This window comes from Macaca nemestrina, chromosome X, assembly GCF_043159975.1.
Source record: "Macaca nemestrina isolate mMacNem1 chromosome X, mMacNem.hap1, whole genome shotgun sequence".
NCBI classification, from domain to species: Eukaryota; Metazoa; Chordata; class Mammalia; order Primates; family Cercopithecidae; genus Macaca; species Macaca nemestrina.
Window position 1 is genome coordinate 36,001,366 of NC_092145.1, and position 17,699 is coordinate 36,019,064.

Sequence of the window (17,699 nt, forward strand, 5' to 3'; positions counted from 1 at the left end):
AGCCACCGCGCCGGCCAAGATAGGGTCTTGCTCTGTTACCCGGGCTGGAGTGCAATGGCGAGATCATGGCTGACTGCAGCCTCGACCTCCTGGGCTCAGGTGATCCTCCCACCTCAGCCTGCTGAGTAGCTGAGACCACAGGCTGACGCCACCATGCCGGGCTCATTTTTGTATTTTTCTTGTTGTTGAGGTGGGGTTTTGCCATGTTGCTCAGTCTGGTCTCAAACTCCTGGGCTCAAGAGAGCCGCCCACTTCGGCCTCCCAAAGTGCTGCGATTGCAGGTGTGAACCACTGCACCCAGCCTCAGCTGTCTTCAGGGGGCCCCCTGGGGCAGAAAATATGCCCACTCTCACTGAATGATGGCGTATGGGCTGTCTGTTAAGAGTTCTCCACTGGGAGTGTGTGGGGTGAGATGTGTGAGGGTAATGAACTTGCCACATGGCATTCACCGGCACCAGCCCTGTTGCTTGCCCTCAGAGGATCCAATGACACTGATGGGAGTGAGAGCTAAAGCTGTGTGAAGGGGCTATCTGGGAGCCAGTTCTGACAAAGTGGGCTGCTGAGAGGCTCCTCCACCCTCACAGCCCACCCCTTTCAGTGTGAAAATGTGCTCTTATTATGGACCTAGTCTAAAAACTGGTCCAGCCCAACAGAAGAGCTGTCTGCTTAGTGCAGCCTGGGATTCTGGGCTGGGCCTCCTGGCACTAACCATGTCCTTCTTGGATTGCTCTTGGCATCTTTCTAGTTATGGAAAGCTTGGTGCAGCCCCACCCAACAGAAACTAACTCCTTACATAGTACTCACTTCTTGTCAACTTAGCTGTCTCCAGCTTCCCTTCTCTCCTGTCCCCTCCCCTCCCCTGTGGCCGTTGGTTGGTAGTTGGCACATTTCTTGAGTCCATGCAGGCCCCTTTTATGCTTCCCCCTGGCTCCTTGGAATCCTGTCCCAGTTTGAGGTTCCTCCTGTTTTTTAAAATCATTAACTATAAGCAGCTTTGGGTCTTGCAGGCAAAGCAAAGGCCCTCTGCTTTCCAGGGCTGGGAGTGGCTTGGCTGACCCTTAGGGAGTCAAGGGACCCAGAGGAAGCACGGAGGCAGCTTCTTGTAGCCATAAGGAGCCACAGTGTTCCATGCAGTACCCTTTAGGCTGGGGGTGTAACGATAACCCCACAGTGAATAACAGCAGCAACTACTGCTGATTGAATGCTCACCACATGCTAGGCACTGCGCTAAGGGCTTGAGGAGCGTGATCCTGTATAATCCTCACACTCCTACTCAATAGTTTCCAATTTTATGGATGGGGAAAACTTGAGAAGTTTACGTAACTTGTCTGAGGGTGACACAGCCAGGAGGTGGCGGAGATGGGGCTGTAACTCACACCTGCCAGATTTCAAAGCCTCTGCTCTTAACCTCTACACTATGCTGCCTTTGTAGATCCTCAAAGTGTCCTAGAGAGAGGAACAATTGCCTTTTTTTTTTTTTTTTTTTTTTTGAGATGGAGTCTTGCTCTGTAGCCCGGGCTGGAGTGCAGTGGCCAGATCTCAGCTCACTGCAAGCTCCGCCTCCCGGGTTTACGCCATTCTCCTGCCTCAGCCTCCGGAGTAGCTGGGACTACAGGCGCCCGCCACCTCGCCCGGCTAGTTTTTTGTATTTTTAGTAGAGACGGGGTTTCACCGTGTTAGCCAGGATGGTCTCGATCTCCTGACCTCGTGATCCGCCTGTCTCGGCCTCCCAAAGTGCTGGGATTACAGGCTTGAGCCACTGCGCCCGGCCTTTTTTTTTTTTTTTTTTTTAAGACAAGATCTTGCTCTGTCACCTGGGCAGGAGTGCAGTGGTGCCATCATAGCACACTGCAGCCTCTACCTCCTGGACACAAGCAGTCCTCCCACCTCAGCCTCCCAAGTAGCTGGGACTACACAGGCACATGCCACCACGCTCAGCTAATTTTTGATTTTTTGTAGAGACGTTGTCTCACTGTGTTGCCCAGGCTGGTCTCAAATTCTTCGCCTCAAGTGATCCACCCACCTTGGCCTCCCAAAGTGTTGGGATTACAGGTGTAAGACATTTTGCCAGTCAATAATTGATTTTTTTTTTTTTTTTTTTTTTTTTGACACAGAGTTTCGCTTTTGTTGCCCAGGCTGGAGTGCAGTGGCATGATCTCAGCTCACTGCAACCTCCACCTCCAGGGTTCAAGCAATTCTCCTGCCTCAGCCTCCCAAGTAGCTGGGATTACAGGCACCCGCCACCATGCCCGGCTACTTTTTGTTTTTTTGGTAGAGACAGGGTTTCGCCATGTTGGCCAGGCTGGTGTCGGACTCCTGACCTCAAGTGATCCACCTGCCTCGGGCTCCCAAAGTGCTGGGATTACAGGTGTGAGCCACCGCACCCGGCCCAGTAATTGCTTTTTAAACCCTTTTCGTAATACTTACTGAACACTTCTGCATGTACTAAGCTCGTTACATGTATTAGCGCTTCTGAGGCTCCCAGTCACCTCTAAGATATGCCATATTATCTCAGATGGCAGATGTGGAAGGAAACAGTCTCAGCAAGTTACTCAGCTTGTAAATGACTGAGTGGAGATTTAACCTGAGTCTGTGAACCTCCGGTGCCAGCATTCTCCTCCCCTGACTCCACTCTCCTGCCCCTAATAAGCTCCTCTGTAATTTTCTCTGGAGCTGTGGCGACATTCACTATTGAGCCTAGAGGATGCCTGTCTCCAAGAATCTGTGATTTCCAAGCTGACGGGCCATTTTGCTTTGGAGCAGGGAGTAGCTGAGGGAAGACATGACACACTGGACCTGGGCGGGTGTGACTTCCTTGCACGGCGAACATTTGGATGGAGAAGTGAGACTCAGACTGCTTTTAAGCACATTTTCATTTTCTCCCCCATTCCTTCCAAATTAGGGTGAAGGTTGCCGAACTGTCCCCCTGGCTGGACATGTGGGGTTTGACAGCTTGCCTGACCAGCTGGTGAATAAGTCCGTCAGCCAGGGCTTCTGCTTCAACATCCTGTGCGTGGGTGAGTATTTCCATAGCAGGAAATTCTATTACAGAATATGGATCCTTAATGGCTGGATACGGCTTTGCAGGTAATTAGGTTAAATAGTGTGTCATTCTGATTTAGTTGTGAGAGTGTCTCTCCCCTCTTCTTTTATCTCTCTGCCTTTTTTTTGTAAGCAGATGGCTGTAATTACTTTTTTCCCCTGGCCAGACCAGAGTATAGGGCCATATCTTGGGGGGAAACTGAGCTATGTGAGACCCAGTGGAAATTCTGTAAGGGAGCTGGCTGGCTCAGGACGGCTGCAGAGTTCATTTTGACTACAGAAGACAGGAGCCAGGGCAGAATTGGGAGGGAGGGGATAGCTGAGGAAAAACGCCTGCCCACCAGCTGTGGGCAGTGGGTTGGGTCTGTTTCCTCTGTAGTTTTGCTGTGCTTGGTTTAGTTTGAGCTCATACAGGCACCACACAGCTGTATGCAACATTCTTTTATTCCCTTTACCTATCTCTTTACCTAGACTTTTTTTTTTTTTTGAGACGGGGTCTTACTATCTTGCCCAGGCTGGTCTCGAACTCCTGAGCTCAAGTAATCCACCCATCTTGGCCTCCCAAAGTGCTAGGATTACAGGTGTGAGCCACTGTGCCTGGCTTCTACCTACACATTTAATCTCAACAGTGGGAACTGGTCTTAGCCCCCTCTATCTGCTAATCACAGCATAAGCAGAGTGCGGTAATATCTGTGAAATGAATGAATGAGTGAATGCCACAGGAACCATTCATTATACTTTTCACTTTCTCACATTAGCTCTTTGGACATTACCAGGACTCTGCGAAGTGAGCAGAGCAAGTAGCATTTGTATCCTCATGAAACAGGTGGAGACACAGTCTTGGGGAGGATAAGGGACTTAACTGAGGCAACACAGAAGAAGTGGCACCACAATGAGGACTCAGGCCTGGTTGACCCCTTGTTCCTCCCCCTGCTTCTCTTAACTGCTGCCAGCAACATCTCTTGAGCACATGAAAGCACTTTGGAAACCCACTGAGCACCAATCAAACAAATATGAGGGATAACAGTTCCTTCTTTAAGAATGTCTTTGGCTGGGCATGGTGGCTCATGCCTGTAATCCCAGCACTTTGGGAGGCCGAGGCTGGAGGATCACGAGGTCAGGAAATCGAGACCATCCTGGCTAACATGGTGAAACCCCGTCTCTACTAAAAATACAAAAAAAAAATTAGCCAGACGTAGTGGCGGGTGCCTGTAGTCCCAGCTACTTGGGAGGCTGAGGTGGGAGAATGGCGTGAACCCGGGAGGCGGAGCTTGCAGTGAGCCGAGATCGCGCCACTGCACTCCATCCTGGGCAACAGAGCGAGACTCTGTCTCAAAAAAAAAAAAAAAAAAAAAAAAAAAAAAAAAAAAAAAATTTTTTTTCTTAGATCTTAAATATCCCAAATTTGCAAACATGATCATAGCATATAATTTTCACCCTGTAGCATGGGAAAGCATACCTGCATATTTTCAGTGACCTTCTGAACCTTAATGATTAGATAAATACCAGAATAAAGTCGGTTTTTGTACTGGCTGAAACACTCAAACACTTTTGCTAATTGCCTTTTATTTTTGTATAGAGTGTATGGGGAACTTGTTCATGTAGTAGATCTGAACTACTACTAAATTGGTTATTTTACTCTTTAATGTATTCAGAATTTCTGTTTTTTCTTTCTTTTTTTTCTTTCCTTTTTTTTTTTTTTTTTTTTTTGAGACAGAGTCTTGCACTGTCACCTGGACTGGAGTGCAGTGGCGCGATATCAACTCACTGCAACCTCCACCTCCCGGGTTCAAGTGATTCTCCTGCCTCAGCCTCCTGAGTAGCTGGGACTACAGGTGCATGCCACTACACCCAGCTAATTTCTGTACTTTTAGTAGAGACTGAGTTTCACCCTGTTGGCCAAGATGGTCTCAAATTCATGACCTCAAGTGATCCGCCCGCCTTGGCCTCCCAAACTTCTGGGATTACAGGCATGAGCCACTGCGCCCGGCCTAGAAATTCTGTTTTCTCACTAAGGTCATTCATTTTCTTGGGCTCTTTATCTTTTTTTTCCCTCTATCCCCAGCATTCTTTTTCCGATCACTTTTTGTAAGAGAGTTACTCCACATTCAAGGACAAGTGGAGAACAACAGATGATGGGCAGTTGTTCCCACAAGCTAGGCTCACTCCCTAGCTAAATGGCTCACTCCCACACACCTTTGGTTTTGTTGTTGTTGTTGTTTGAGACAAAGTGTCCTTGTGTCACCCAGGCTGTAGTGCAGAGGCTCACTGCAGCCTCAACCTCCCAGGCTCAAGCATCCCTCCCACCTCAGCCTCCAAAGTAGCTAGGATTACAGGCATGTGACCGGGCTCATTTTTTTGTAGAAATGAGGTGAGGTCTCACTGTGTTGCCCAGGCTGGTCTCGAACTCCTAAGCTCAAGGGATCCACTTGCCTCGGCCTACCAAAGTGCTGGGATTATAGGCATGAGCCACCGTGCCTGGCCCACATCAACTTTGGAACCTATCAGCTGAAAATATGTGCTTCAGTTTCAATCAACAGATTTATACTCAAACTTATTTTTAAGATGTGACTTCTACTATGCATGTCCTTGTTCACAGGGAGAGAAATATACCTGGAGGCATTAGCGAACAAAGCAGTACATTAAAAAAGAAAGAAAGAAAATATGTGCTTCACAGAATTACACATCGAGGGCCTTAGAGTCCAGATCTAGGCTGTTAATTCTTCAAATGCTGAAAGTCTAACTAATGGTTATCATTAGGTGCTATTTGGAGAAAAATGTAAAATAACTAGAAGTCATAGTAATCGACATCAAGTGCAAAGACTATCACATCCAATATTAGCACTGCCAAATCTCTGTTTAACTAACAAGAGCTCCAATCTTTGGCTGATGGCCAACTTATTTCACATAATATTTGATTACCACAATATTTCAGCACAAACATATCAGAGTGCCTTGGCCTTCTTCCCAGAACTCCATATGACCTGTACTGAAGTTGAGATGAGAAGAGAAAATGACAGACCCACTCTAAGCAACCTTGCAACCAGTGCGATTGCGTGGACTAGTAAAGCTTTAGGAGGGAGGCCATGTGAATTGAAATGGATCTCTGAGGGTGGCAGTGTAGGGTAATTTGATATGTGGAGCACAGGCTCCCCTAGGGCCCAGAGGCAGCCAAGCTCAAGGCAAAGTGAGTGGGAGAAATAGTAATCCCCCATCCTCTAGTTTCCACCTAGACATTGTACAGCTACAACTGCTTCTACTTGCACCTACTGGGATGGAATTGCTCAAGTGTCCAGCACAAACCCTCCAAGAGGGGAGGAGTGGGAAGGAGATGCTCTCATCCTCAAGGAGTCACAGATTCTCTTTTGCTCCCCACTTGTCAAGTTTCAGGAAATGGCTGCCTCTGTAGCTCCTGTCTTAGACCTGCAGGTGCAACCACTGGATAGGCCAGCTCTGACTGGGTTAATTTCATCCCTGTTCCAAAAAACCCTGCAATGCATGCATCCTGCCCTCTTGCTATGCTCACCACCCTGTCCTTGCTCAGAGAACCCACAATTTGGGCCAAGGTTATGAGTAGCTTAGAGTAACTCTGAAGCTGCAATGTCAGCCCAGCCATGAGGCTGGATCCAGTCGCTGACTAGGCAAAGGGTCCATAGCTTAGCTGCTGAAGGTGATCTTTTATCTTGCAGAGCTATTTGTGACCATAGTTCATGCCTACTGCCTGTGTACATTTACTCCCTTAATGACTGTTATAAAAAGATGCTGTTTGGGCATAGAATATATTTCCCCAAAGTATTTTCTTTTCTTTTCTTTTGAGACACAGTCTTACTCTGTTGCCCAGGCTGGAGTGCTGTGGCGTGATCACAGCTCACTGCAGCCTCAACCTCCCAGGCTCAAGCAATCCTCCCACCTCAGCCTCCTGAGTAGCTGGGACTACAGGCACATGCCACCATGCCTGGCTAATTTTTTTTTAATTAAAATTATTGTGTAGAAACAAGGTCTCACTATGTTGCCCAGGCTGATCTCGAACTCCTGGGCTCAAGCAATCCTCCCTGCTTGGCCTCTCCCAAAGTCCTGGAATTACAGGCATGAGCCACTGTACCCAGACTTTTCTTTTTCTTGATAGGGCATTTTTGGTGTAAAATTATGGTAGCACTAGCTTCAATTATTAACAGAGACCTAGGATATTTTTTCACACTATTGTTTATCTTGGTGCTGGGCTGCTGATCATAGGCCTACGTCCAGCAAAGTATCCTATATGCTTGTGCATATGTGTGTACATCTGTGCACATATATGTGTTGCAACTGAGAGAGAGAGAATTTTGTGTGTGTGTGTGTGTGTGTGTGTGTGTGAGATGGAGTTTTGCTCTTGTTGCCCAGGCTGGAGTGCAGTTGCATGATCTTGGCTCACCGCATCCTCTGCCTCCCGGGTTCAAACAATTCTTCTGCCTCAGCCTCCTAAGTAGCTGGGATTGCAGGCGTGCACCACCATGCCCAACTAATTTTGTATTTTTAGTAGAGACGGGGTTTCTCCATGTTGATCAGGCTGGTCTCAAACTCCCGACCTCAGGTGATCTACCTGCCTCGGCCTCCCAAAATGCTGGGATTATAGGCGTGAGCTACTGCGCCCAGCCGAGAATTTTTAATAATCCAGAACCTAATTTATAGTAAGGATACCAATAAACGGCACCTACAATTATTATTATTATTATTATTTTTTTTGAGACAGAGTCCCACTCTGTCACCCAGGCTGGAGTGGAGTGGCACTATCTCTGCTTACTGCAACCTGCATCTCCCAGGTTCAAGTGATTCTCATGCCTCAGCCTCCATAGTACTTGGGATCACAGGTGGGCACCACCATTCCCAGCTATTTGATTTTGTATTTTTAGTAGAGACGGGATCTCACCATGTTGGCCAGGCTGGTCTCGAACTCTTGACCTCAAGTGATCCGCCCACCTTGACCTCCCAAAGTGCTGGGATTATAGGCATAAGCCACTGCACCTGGCCTATTATTCTTTTTAGAGGACTAGGCACATGAGTGTGAGCATATTATGATTCCTCTCCAATATATTCTCTAGGGTTGACCGTAATTACCATAGAGGTGAGGTTCCTCTTTCTCCCCATGAAAACACATATACTAGTCCCTTAGCTTTGGAAATTTCAAGGATCCTTTGATCCTAGATACAGTACAGAATGCCTCAGAGGAACCACCAGAGCCAACAGTACAAATATTCTGGGGCCCGTTACTTTGCACTCCTGGGAACAAGCCCCAAAGAGACTCATCCATCCAAATGCCCCAGTAGCAGTCATGGCTGTGAGGAGCACAAAGGGTCATAATGATAATATTTACTTTGAAGCTGCTCAGGATTCCAGGCTCAACTGGGCTCTGTTGAACATGGAAAAAAACAGTCACACAAGAGAAGCAGGATTGAGGCTTGCTGCAGGAGGAGGGAAAGGGCAGCTAGCATTCTATCAAGGCCAAGGATCAATTGTTTCATACCTTCATCTCTGGGAAAGGCCAGCTGCTCACTTGTCTAAAACAGGCCGCCAGCAGTGGTGTGCTGGTCAACGTCACAGCCCATCTCAGGAGAAAAACTGTTGTGGTTTGAAGCATCTGCTCATTTCCTTGGTGTCATTACTCCTGCCATGGCTGCTGTTAAGCTACCAACATGACATCACTGCACGTGGGCTTGGGAAGAGATGCAGGAAGCGGACAAGCTGGCACCAGCACACCACTGCATGCGGGGCCTCTGCAAGATCAGGAAGGAGAAAGGACAAGGTCACAGAACCAGGCATGACCTTGTCCCTTTCCATAGGCTTCCTTAGCCAACCAGAGTTCCTGGAGTGTTTCCTTTTGGGCACCTCCCTGTTAAACTCAGAGACATTTCTCTGGGTTCAACATTCAGAACTGGAAGAGACTTTAGGTCCACAAGAACAGGGATTGTGGCTATCTTGTTCCTTGCTGTATCTGCAGCTCCTGTAACTGTGCCTGGCTCCTATTAGAGGCTTCGTAAATACTCATTGAATGACTGAATGAACAAACATATCACACCTATGCGTCTCGCTAGAGCACATTGGTTAAAAGCATGGACTCCAGCATCAGCCTGCCTGGATTCAAATGCTGGCTCTGCCACTTACTAGTTTGTGACCTTGGACTAGTTACTTCCTCCACATTTTATTGTTACTAGTTTCTAAAATAGATCTATTATTCTAAGTGAAGTAACTCAGGAATGGAAAGCCAAACATTGTATGTTCTCGTAAGTGGGAGCTAAGCTATGAGGATGCAAAGCCATAAGAATAACACAATGGACTTTGGGGACTCAGGGGGAAAGGGTGGGAAGGGGGTAAAGAATAAAAGACTACAAACTGGGTTCAGTGTATACTGCTCAGGAGATGGGTGCCTCGAAATCTCACACATCACCACTAAATAACTTACTCATGGCCGGGCGCGGCGGCTCAAGCCTGTAATCCCAGCACTTTGGGAGGCCGAGACGGGCAGATCACGAGGTCGGGAGATCGAGACCATCCTGGCTAACACGGTGAAACCCCGTTTCTACTAAAAAAAATACAAAAAACTAGCTGGGCGAGGTGGCGGGCGCCTGTAGTCCCAGCTACTCGGGAGGCTGAGGCAGGAGAATGGCGTGAACCCGGGAGGCGGAGCTTGCAGTGAGCTGAGATCCGGCCACTGCACTCCAGCCTGGGCGACAGAGCGAGACTCCGTCTCAAAAAAAAAAAAAAAATGAAAAAATAACTTACTCATGTAACCAAACACCACCTGTCCCCCCAAAAACCTGTGGAAATAAAAAGTAAAACAGAGACGGGGTCTATGTTGGTCAGGCTGGTCTCGAACTCCTGGCCTCAACTGATCCTCCTCCTTCAGTCTCCCAAAGTGCTGGGATTACAGGCATAAGCCACCGTGCCAGGCCCCTCCACATTTTATAGATGAGGAAAGTAAGGAGCAGAGATGCTGAGGAACTGGTGCAAATTTACAGAGCTAGTAAGTGGCTTGGTTAACCCATCTATAAATTGAGGACAAATAGTAACATCTACCTCATAGGCTTGCTGTGAGGAATAAACAAGAAAATATATGTAAAAAACTTACAGCAGTGACTGTAAACAATAGCCGTTATTACCAACCCTCTCATTTTATAGAAAAAGAGACTGGGACCCAGAGAGGGGAAAGGGCTCAGTTCATGTCACACAGTAACTTAGCAATAACCTGGCTAGAAGTCTTTTCTTTTTCTCTCTCTTTCTGTCTCTCTCTCTCGCTCTCGCTCTCTCTCTCTTTCCTTTCTTTCTTAGATGGGGTCTCGCTCTGTCACCCAGACTGGAGTGTAGTGGTGAGATCTTGGCTCACTGCAACCTCTGCTTCTCGGGTTCTAACGATTCTCCACCCTCAGCCTCCCGAGTAGCTGGGATTACAGGAGCCCGCCACCATGCCCGGCTAATTTTTGTATTTTTAGTAGAGCCAGGGTTCCACCATGTTGGCCAGGCTGGTCTCCAACTCCTGACCTCAGGTGATCTACCCGCCTCGACTTCGCAAAGTGCTGGGATTACAGGCCTGAGCCACCGTGCCCTGCAAGAGTATAGTTTGAAAAAAACATATTTCATAGTACTCATATATGTTTAAAAATGTTTTTAAAACTGTTGTTTCTAGAATACTATCTACATTAAGCAAAGTGAGATGAAAGCCTCTTGGCTGGTGGAGCATGCATTAAAAACCTTACTATCCACTTGGAGGAGCTCTGGGAGGGCTGGGGGAAGAGGAGTGAGAAATTGACCCCTCGGGACTCCTCAGGTTTCCTGCTGGAATCTAATTGCCAAGTCCCCACCTTCCTGCAGGGGCGTGGAATCTGCTGACCCGATCCCAGTTAGGTCATGTGTGCCTCCCCCTCACAACACACTCACACTCAGTACTGGACCCAGGGCAGCTGTGGGAGGGGCAGCATCCTCGGCTCAGGCTGGGTCTGTGCCAGTCATTGAGAGGAAGGCTCCCCGACCCCCAGGCTCCACACTGATGGAAAACTGGAACAGGAGCTCTCGATAGCCATAGGACGAGCTCGCTTGGTTTTCTGCCCTCTCTACTATTGCATTTATCTCAGTTCCCTAGACACCCGGGTGTTCTTTTCTTCCAGACGTTCGTTATTTGGCATCTAATTTCCACAGCCCTTTTGTGCCAGCAGGCGTTTGGGTGGTCATTTCTCCTGCTGTTCCTCCCAGCTCCCTGTCCTGCCCTGCCCAGCCCCCATTCCTCCAGCTGTGCAAACAGGGTGGGTCCCTCACGCTGCGCTGCTGCCCCTGAGGCCTTCGGTGTGAACCTTGGGTTAGGCACTCCCGGGGGTACTGGAAGATGCCCCATCTCCTGCTCTCTGAGAATTCTTAGGATCGGGGAGTCAGGGTGCCCACTCTGGGTGCTAGGGAAACAGGACCCCCACTCCCTAGGAGCTACAGGGCATTCGGCAGGGAGCTCATGGAACAGAAGGGTTTGGGAGTTGGGGGTAAGGATGGTTCTGTTCCATGAGCTCCCTTCTGTTCCATGGGAGGGAGTTGGGGGTAAGGATGTACATGGAAAATTCATCAGGCACACAAGAAGATGAGTTAAACTGTAGCTCAAACCTCAGTGCCCTTGAGAGGGGAGGTGAGTTTGGATGTGAGAGCCACACTGTGCTCCTACCTCTAAGGTGCTGGCCCCATTTGCAGTTAAGGTGCACCCCAAATTTGGGTGAGGTGGGGTGTGATACATTCCACTGCTTGGCCAAGTCTGCCACCTCCCATGGCAAAGGCCCCACCTCATAAAATTCTTCTTGGGACCCAAATACTTCCTGTTTCTTTAGGGGAGGAAAAAGGGGGCCTCTTCTTCAAGAGTCTTTGCTGTTAATGGATATAGCAGACCCTGGTTTGAAACATGATCTGTGTGAGGAACCATTTCCCCAGACTCTGGCAATTTACCAAGTTAGTCAGACCTGGCTATGAAATTGGGCTGGGGGGCCGGGTAGCCAGACTGAATTGAATGTTCTGCTTGTTCTCCCTTCCTCTCCCTGTCTCCCTCCTATCTCTTATCTCTTCTCTCTTTCTCTCCCTTCTCTGTCCACACACAGAAAACTCTCATCATACACAGATATTTTAAAAGGCACCTCCTGCATTCATAGCTCATTATTTGGGATAAAAGAAGCAGGCTAGGCCGGGCGCGGTGGCTCACGCCTGTAATCCCAACACTTTGGGAGGCCGAGACGGGCAGATCACGAGGTCAGGGGATCAAGACCATCCTGGCTAACACGGTGAAACCCCATCTCTACTAAAAATACAAAAAATTAGCTGGGCGTGGTGGCGGGCGCCTGTAGTCCCAGCTACTCGGGAGGCTGAGGCAGGAGAATGGCGTGAACCCGGGAGGCAGAGCTTGCAGTGATGCGAGATCACGCCACTGTACTCCAGCCTGGGTGACAGAGCAAGACTCCGTCTCAAAAAAAAAAAAAAAGAAGCAGGCTAGACACACCCAGAGGGGGAGGGAAGATGGAGCATTTTCAGTTCTACATCATGTAGCTCTAACCCTAGCCCTGAACCACCCTGCAGATGTGTGCTTTTGGTCCCAAGGTGGGATTTGGCAGGCCACAATTTGCCCAATGCAAACCCAGTTCCGACTGTGAAGAGAAGTCGAGGCTCACATCCCCCCTGGGCTGGGGAGAGGAGAGGGAAAACAGGGATGATGATAGCAGAATAAACGGGAGGGTAGTCTTTGTCTTCAAAGGGCAGGCCAGAGTAATTAATGATATCCTCTTTTCGTAGTGCCCGCCTCTCTACTGACTCTTTAATTCCTGGTATTCCTGAGTCACTTGGGGTGGGCTCAGGGGTCAAATACAGCCTGGATCTGTAGAGATTATAAGCAGTTTTAGTGCCCAGCCCAGTTTGTGGCCTCATATCAGATTCCTGTTTAGCTCCCTTGTCACCAACTCCAGACTTCTTGTGATGTCCCATTCCCTGAAGTCTCGTTGGCTCCTGACAGTGGCTTGCTATCCCTTGATCTCCCAGGAATAAGCTCCCAAAACCTTCACCAGTCTACCACAGCCCTTCCCCTACTTGTTTCCCCAGTGTGAAGTTCAAGACTTTAAAAATTCCAATGGTTTGATTTATTAGTATCTCGCAGCCTAGTAGTTAAACAAATAAATGGCTAGTTTGTTTAAAATTTAAGGATAAGGGTCAGGCGCGGTGGCTCATGCCTGTAATCCCAGCACTTTGGGAGGCTGAGGCGGGTGGGTCACCAGAGGTCAGGAGCTTGAGACCAGCCGAGCCAACATGGTGAAACCTCATCTCGACTAAAAATACAAACATTAGCCAGGCATGGTGGCCGGCGCCTGTAATCCCAGCTACTTGGGAGGCTGAGGCAGGAGAATCACTTGAACCCGGGAGACAGGGACTGCAGTGAGCCGAGACTGCGCCACTGCACTCAGCCTGGGTGACAGAGCAAGACGCTCTATCAAAAAAAAAAAAAAGAGAAAAAAAAGAAGAAGAATTTTTGTGGCCTGCTAAGTCTCCCCACCCCACCCCTCTTAGTTAAAAATGGTCTCACCGAAAGTTCAACCATTCAACCAGGATGGGAGGATAAGCCAGGAGCCTGCATAGTTTTCACCACTGGGAGGCACATCTGGGCATCCCCAGAGGGCTGTTTAGGCTTGGCAGGGAGGAGAGGCGGGGACTGGAATGAGAGGATATTTGTTTGACAAGGGACCACTGTTTTTTTTTTTTTTTTTTTTTTGAGATGGAGTCTCACTCTGTTGCCCAGGCTGGAGTGCAATGGCATGATCTCAGCTCACTGCAATCTCCGCCTCCCCTGGTTCAAGTAATTCTCCTGCCTCAGCCTTTCAGTAGCTGGGATTACAGGCGTCTGCCACCATGCCTGGCTAAATTGTGTATGTACAATATATTTTTTTGGTAGAGACAGGGTTTCACAATGTTGGCCAGGCTGGTCTTGAACTCCTGACCTCAAGTGATCTGCCTGCTTCAGGCTTCCAAAGTGCTGGGATTATAGGCGTGAGCCACCACGCCTGGCCACTGCTGTCCTTTTTTAAAAAAAATTAAAATACTCCTTTAATTTTTATGACAAAAACTATACATATTCCATTTAGAAAACTTGGGGAATATAGAAAAGCATAAAGAAAGGGATGAAAACCACACATAAGGTCACCACTCAGAGATAGCCATTGATAAGAGTATATTGTATTTCCTTCCAGTCTTTTTTTTCTAGGCATAGCTATACCTCTCCATCACTGCCTATAACAATTTCTTTTTCTGACTATAAAAGCAACGTATACTCGGCCAGGTGCAGTGGCTAACGCTTGTAATCCCAGCACTCTGGGAAGCCGAGGCGGGTGGATCACAAGGTCAGGAGCTTGAGACCAGCCTGGCCAAGATGGTGAAACCCCATCTCTACTAAAAACACAAAAATTAGCCGGGCATGGTGGTGGGCGCCTGTAATCCCAGCTACTTGGGAGGCTGAGGCAGGAGAATCACTTGAACCCGGGAGGTAGAGGTTGCAGTGAGCCAAGATCGCGCCATTGCGCTCTAGCCTGGGTGACAGAGCAAGATTCCATCTCAAAAAAAAAAAAAAAAGCAGTGTATACTCAAGGTAAAATTTCCAAATGACAGAAAAAAAATTGGAAGAATAAAATGAAAACTACCTCAATTCTACTATCTGAGATAACTACTACTGATCCATCTGTATCGTTCCTGTTAGTCTTTTTCATTTAACTGAGATCATACAGTTCATCTGCTTCTATCTGCTTTTTGCTTTATGTTTTATCATGTTCATTTTCCCATGTCAACAAATGTGTATCTGAGACATGATGTGTAAGGGCTGAATAGTCACTATGTGAACAGACCATAATTTATCCTTTTGCTTTTCAGGAGAGACAGGTTTGGGCAAGTCCACCCTCATGGACACCCTGTTCAACACCAAGTTCGAAGGGGAGCCAGCCACCCACACACAGCCGGGCGTCCAGCTCCAGTCTAATACCTATGACCTCCAAGAGAGCAACGTGAGGCTAAAGCTCACGATCGTTAGCACAGTTGGCTTTGGGGACCAGATCAACAAAGAGGACAGGTAAGGAAGGCGGTGGGGTGGCAAAGGTGGAGAGGTTGGTAGAGGGCCGCACAGAGAAACTCACCATGTGGGTCTTGAAGACAGCACAGTTACCAGGCCCGGGCCTGTCCTCCCAGAATGGTGTGGGCAGCAGCAGGTACCTCCCAAGCATCGGCCCCGTCCAGTGTCCCTGTCTACAGCAACTGTTCCACTCCACTCACTTTGCCAAAAGAAGGGTGTCTTTCTAATATACATGGGTCAGGTCTCAATTCCATGCGGCAAACTTTTATTGAGCTCCCACCTTGCGCCAGGTACTGTGGAGTTCTGACCATCTAAAAAGGAATGGCTTAGTCTCTGCCCTTGAGGCACTCACAGGCAAAACCAGTTTTAAGCAAATAATTTCCATAGAGTTTAAGATGTTCTGTAAAGGACAGGGTACAAAGAGATAAACGACAAGTTACAACGAGAACACAAAGGCGAGAACAGTCAGTTCTACGTAGGGAGGTCAGGGAAGCCTTCACAAAGGATGTGCCTCCGGAGCTGATTCTTGAAGGACAAACTGTTTTGCCAGACAGACAAGGGAAGGGAGAGAGGGGCATCTCAGGCAGAATTAACTGCCTGTATAAAGGCAAAGTGATGTGCAGGATTCTGGTACGTTCTAGGGAAGTGCAGCTTGCTCTCTTTGGCTAGACAGAGGGCAGAGTCACTGTGAAGCTAATGAAGATTGCACAGGCCCCTTCCAAAGCTCTGTAACTAATGTTCAATCACAACGTTGTATTATTTTCCTTAGAGAGTCTTTCAAATTGCATAAGCATAAGGGCTGGAAAAACCTGGTTGTGCCCCTGGGCTAGCATTTGGAGTAAGCTTGGGGAAAAAACAGGGGGAGATGAGGCTGAAGAGGTACACAGGTGCCAGATCACAGAAGATTTTATGATGGAGGCAAGAGGTAAAATAGGTGCTGAGATAGGGAAGAGGAGACAGATTTGCTGAATACTGAGTAGGTAAATATCAACAAGACTTGATGGAGACTTGGTGTGAGGTTGTGAAGTGTAAAGAGAAATCTAGAATGAGGCCCAAATTTCTGGCTTTGTAGAGTGGGCATTGGTGATGGCGTTCCATAAGAGAACCAGGGTTCAAAATAATCAGCTCTGTTTTGGACATGTCAAGTTTGATCTGTCTGAGGAATACTGAGATACGCAATGACCTTCAGCAGTAGGCAGTTGAACACACAGAGATGGAGATCAGAAGAGGCTAGAAATATAGATTGGGTTATCAAGGTAGAGGTGATATGTTCCAACCATGGACACATGTAAGATCACCCAGGGATCAGAGTAAAGTAAGAAGAACACTGGGCTAAAGACAAAAACCTCAGGATGTTAAGTCAATAGATGGAGGAAAAGACATCCTGAAAAGGGACTGAACAGGAATAAGCAGACAGGTAGGAGGGGTCCAGGAAAGATGTTGGGGTGCCAGGCAAGGTGGCTTGCACCTGTAATCCCAGCACTTTGGGAGGCTGAGGCGGGCAGATCCCTTGAAGTCAGGAGTGCGAGACCAGCCTGGCCAACATCATGAAACCCCATCTCTACTAAAAATACAAAAATCAGCTGGGTGTGGTGGTGGGTGCCTGTAATTCCAGCTGCTCGGGTGGCTGAGGCGGGAGAATCACTTGAACCTGGGAAGCAGAGGTTGCAGTGAGCTGAGATTGCACCACTGTACTCCAGGCTGGGCGGCGGAGCAAGACTCTGTCTCAAAACAAAACAAAAAGATGTGGGGGGTTGAGAATGTATGTGAGTGAAGACTAGGTGAGGCTCAGAGATGGGGACGTGATAAGGGGTAGGTCAGGTACCATCTGCATTTAACCAGAAGTCACATGGTTATCACATGTGCTTATCTCAGAATGGGCCATTCATCATTTTAAGCAGAGGGTCTTCTCATCCTTTCAGGATTCTCTTGCTGCTTAGATGAACTTTATGTCAAATTCTTTTATTTCCCCCTTAAAGCTACTACAACAGCCACACTCACTTCCTTATAATGAATAAATATATGTAGCTTCTTAATAATGGAACTGAGTTCTGTTTTGCATTTGAAAATCTAGAAAAAAGAAAAAAGACATCTCTTCTTTTTTTTTTTTTTTTTTGAGCTGGAGTCACACACTCTCACCCAGGCTAGAGTGCAGTGGCACAATCTCAGCTCACTACAATCTCCACCTCCAGGGTTCAAGTGATTCTCCTGCCTCAGCCTCCCGAGAGTAGCTGGACTCAGTTGCACACCACCACACCCTGCTAATTTTTCTGTATTTTTAATAGAGACCAGGTTTCACCATGTTGGCCAGGCTGGTCTCGAACTCCTGACCTCAAGTGATTTCCCCCCCCCCCCCCCAGCCTCAGCCTCCTAAATTGCTGGGATTACAGGCATGAGCCACTGGGCCTGGCCACCTCTGCTTTTTATAGGCGTGCTTATTGTGCTAATCTTGTTTGGTTGAGAATAAATTAAACTTTGGAGAAAGGATATTTGGGCCACATTATGAGTGCTTAATCTCAGCTGCAGATGGCTCAGAATCTTCAATTACATTTCTTACAATTCT

At 47.9% G+C, this 17,699-nt stretch overlaps 1 protein-coding gene across 8 annotated transcripts in view; it reads left to right on the forward strand.

The window, feature by feature from the left end:
• The window catches only part of SEPTIN6 (septin 6), an 80,993-nt gene that overhangs the window by 16,311 nt on the left and 46,983 nt on the right, over positions 1-17,699 (forward strand). For all 8 annotated transcript variants that reach the window (XM_011718524.2, XM_011718519.2, XM_011718522.2 and 5 more), the window contains exons 2-3: positions 2,903-3,017; positions 14,941-15,136. In XM_011718524.2, coding sequence (XP_011716826.2) covers positions 2,903-3,017; positions 14,941-15,136 — 311 coding nt within the window. The remainder of the gene's footprint in view (positions 1-2,902; positions 3,018-14,940; positions 15,137-17,699) is intronic.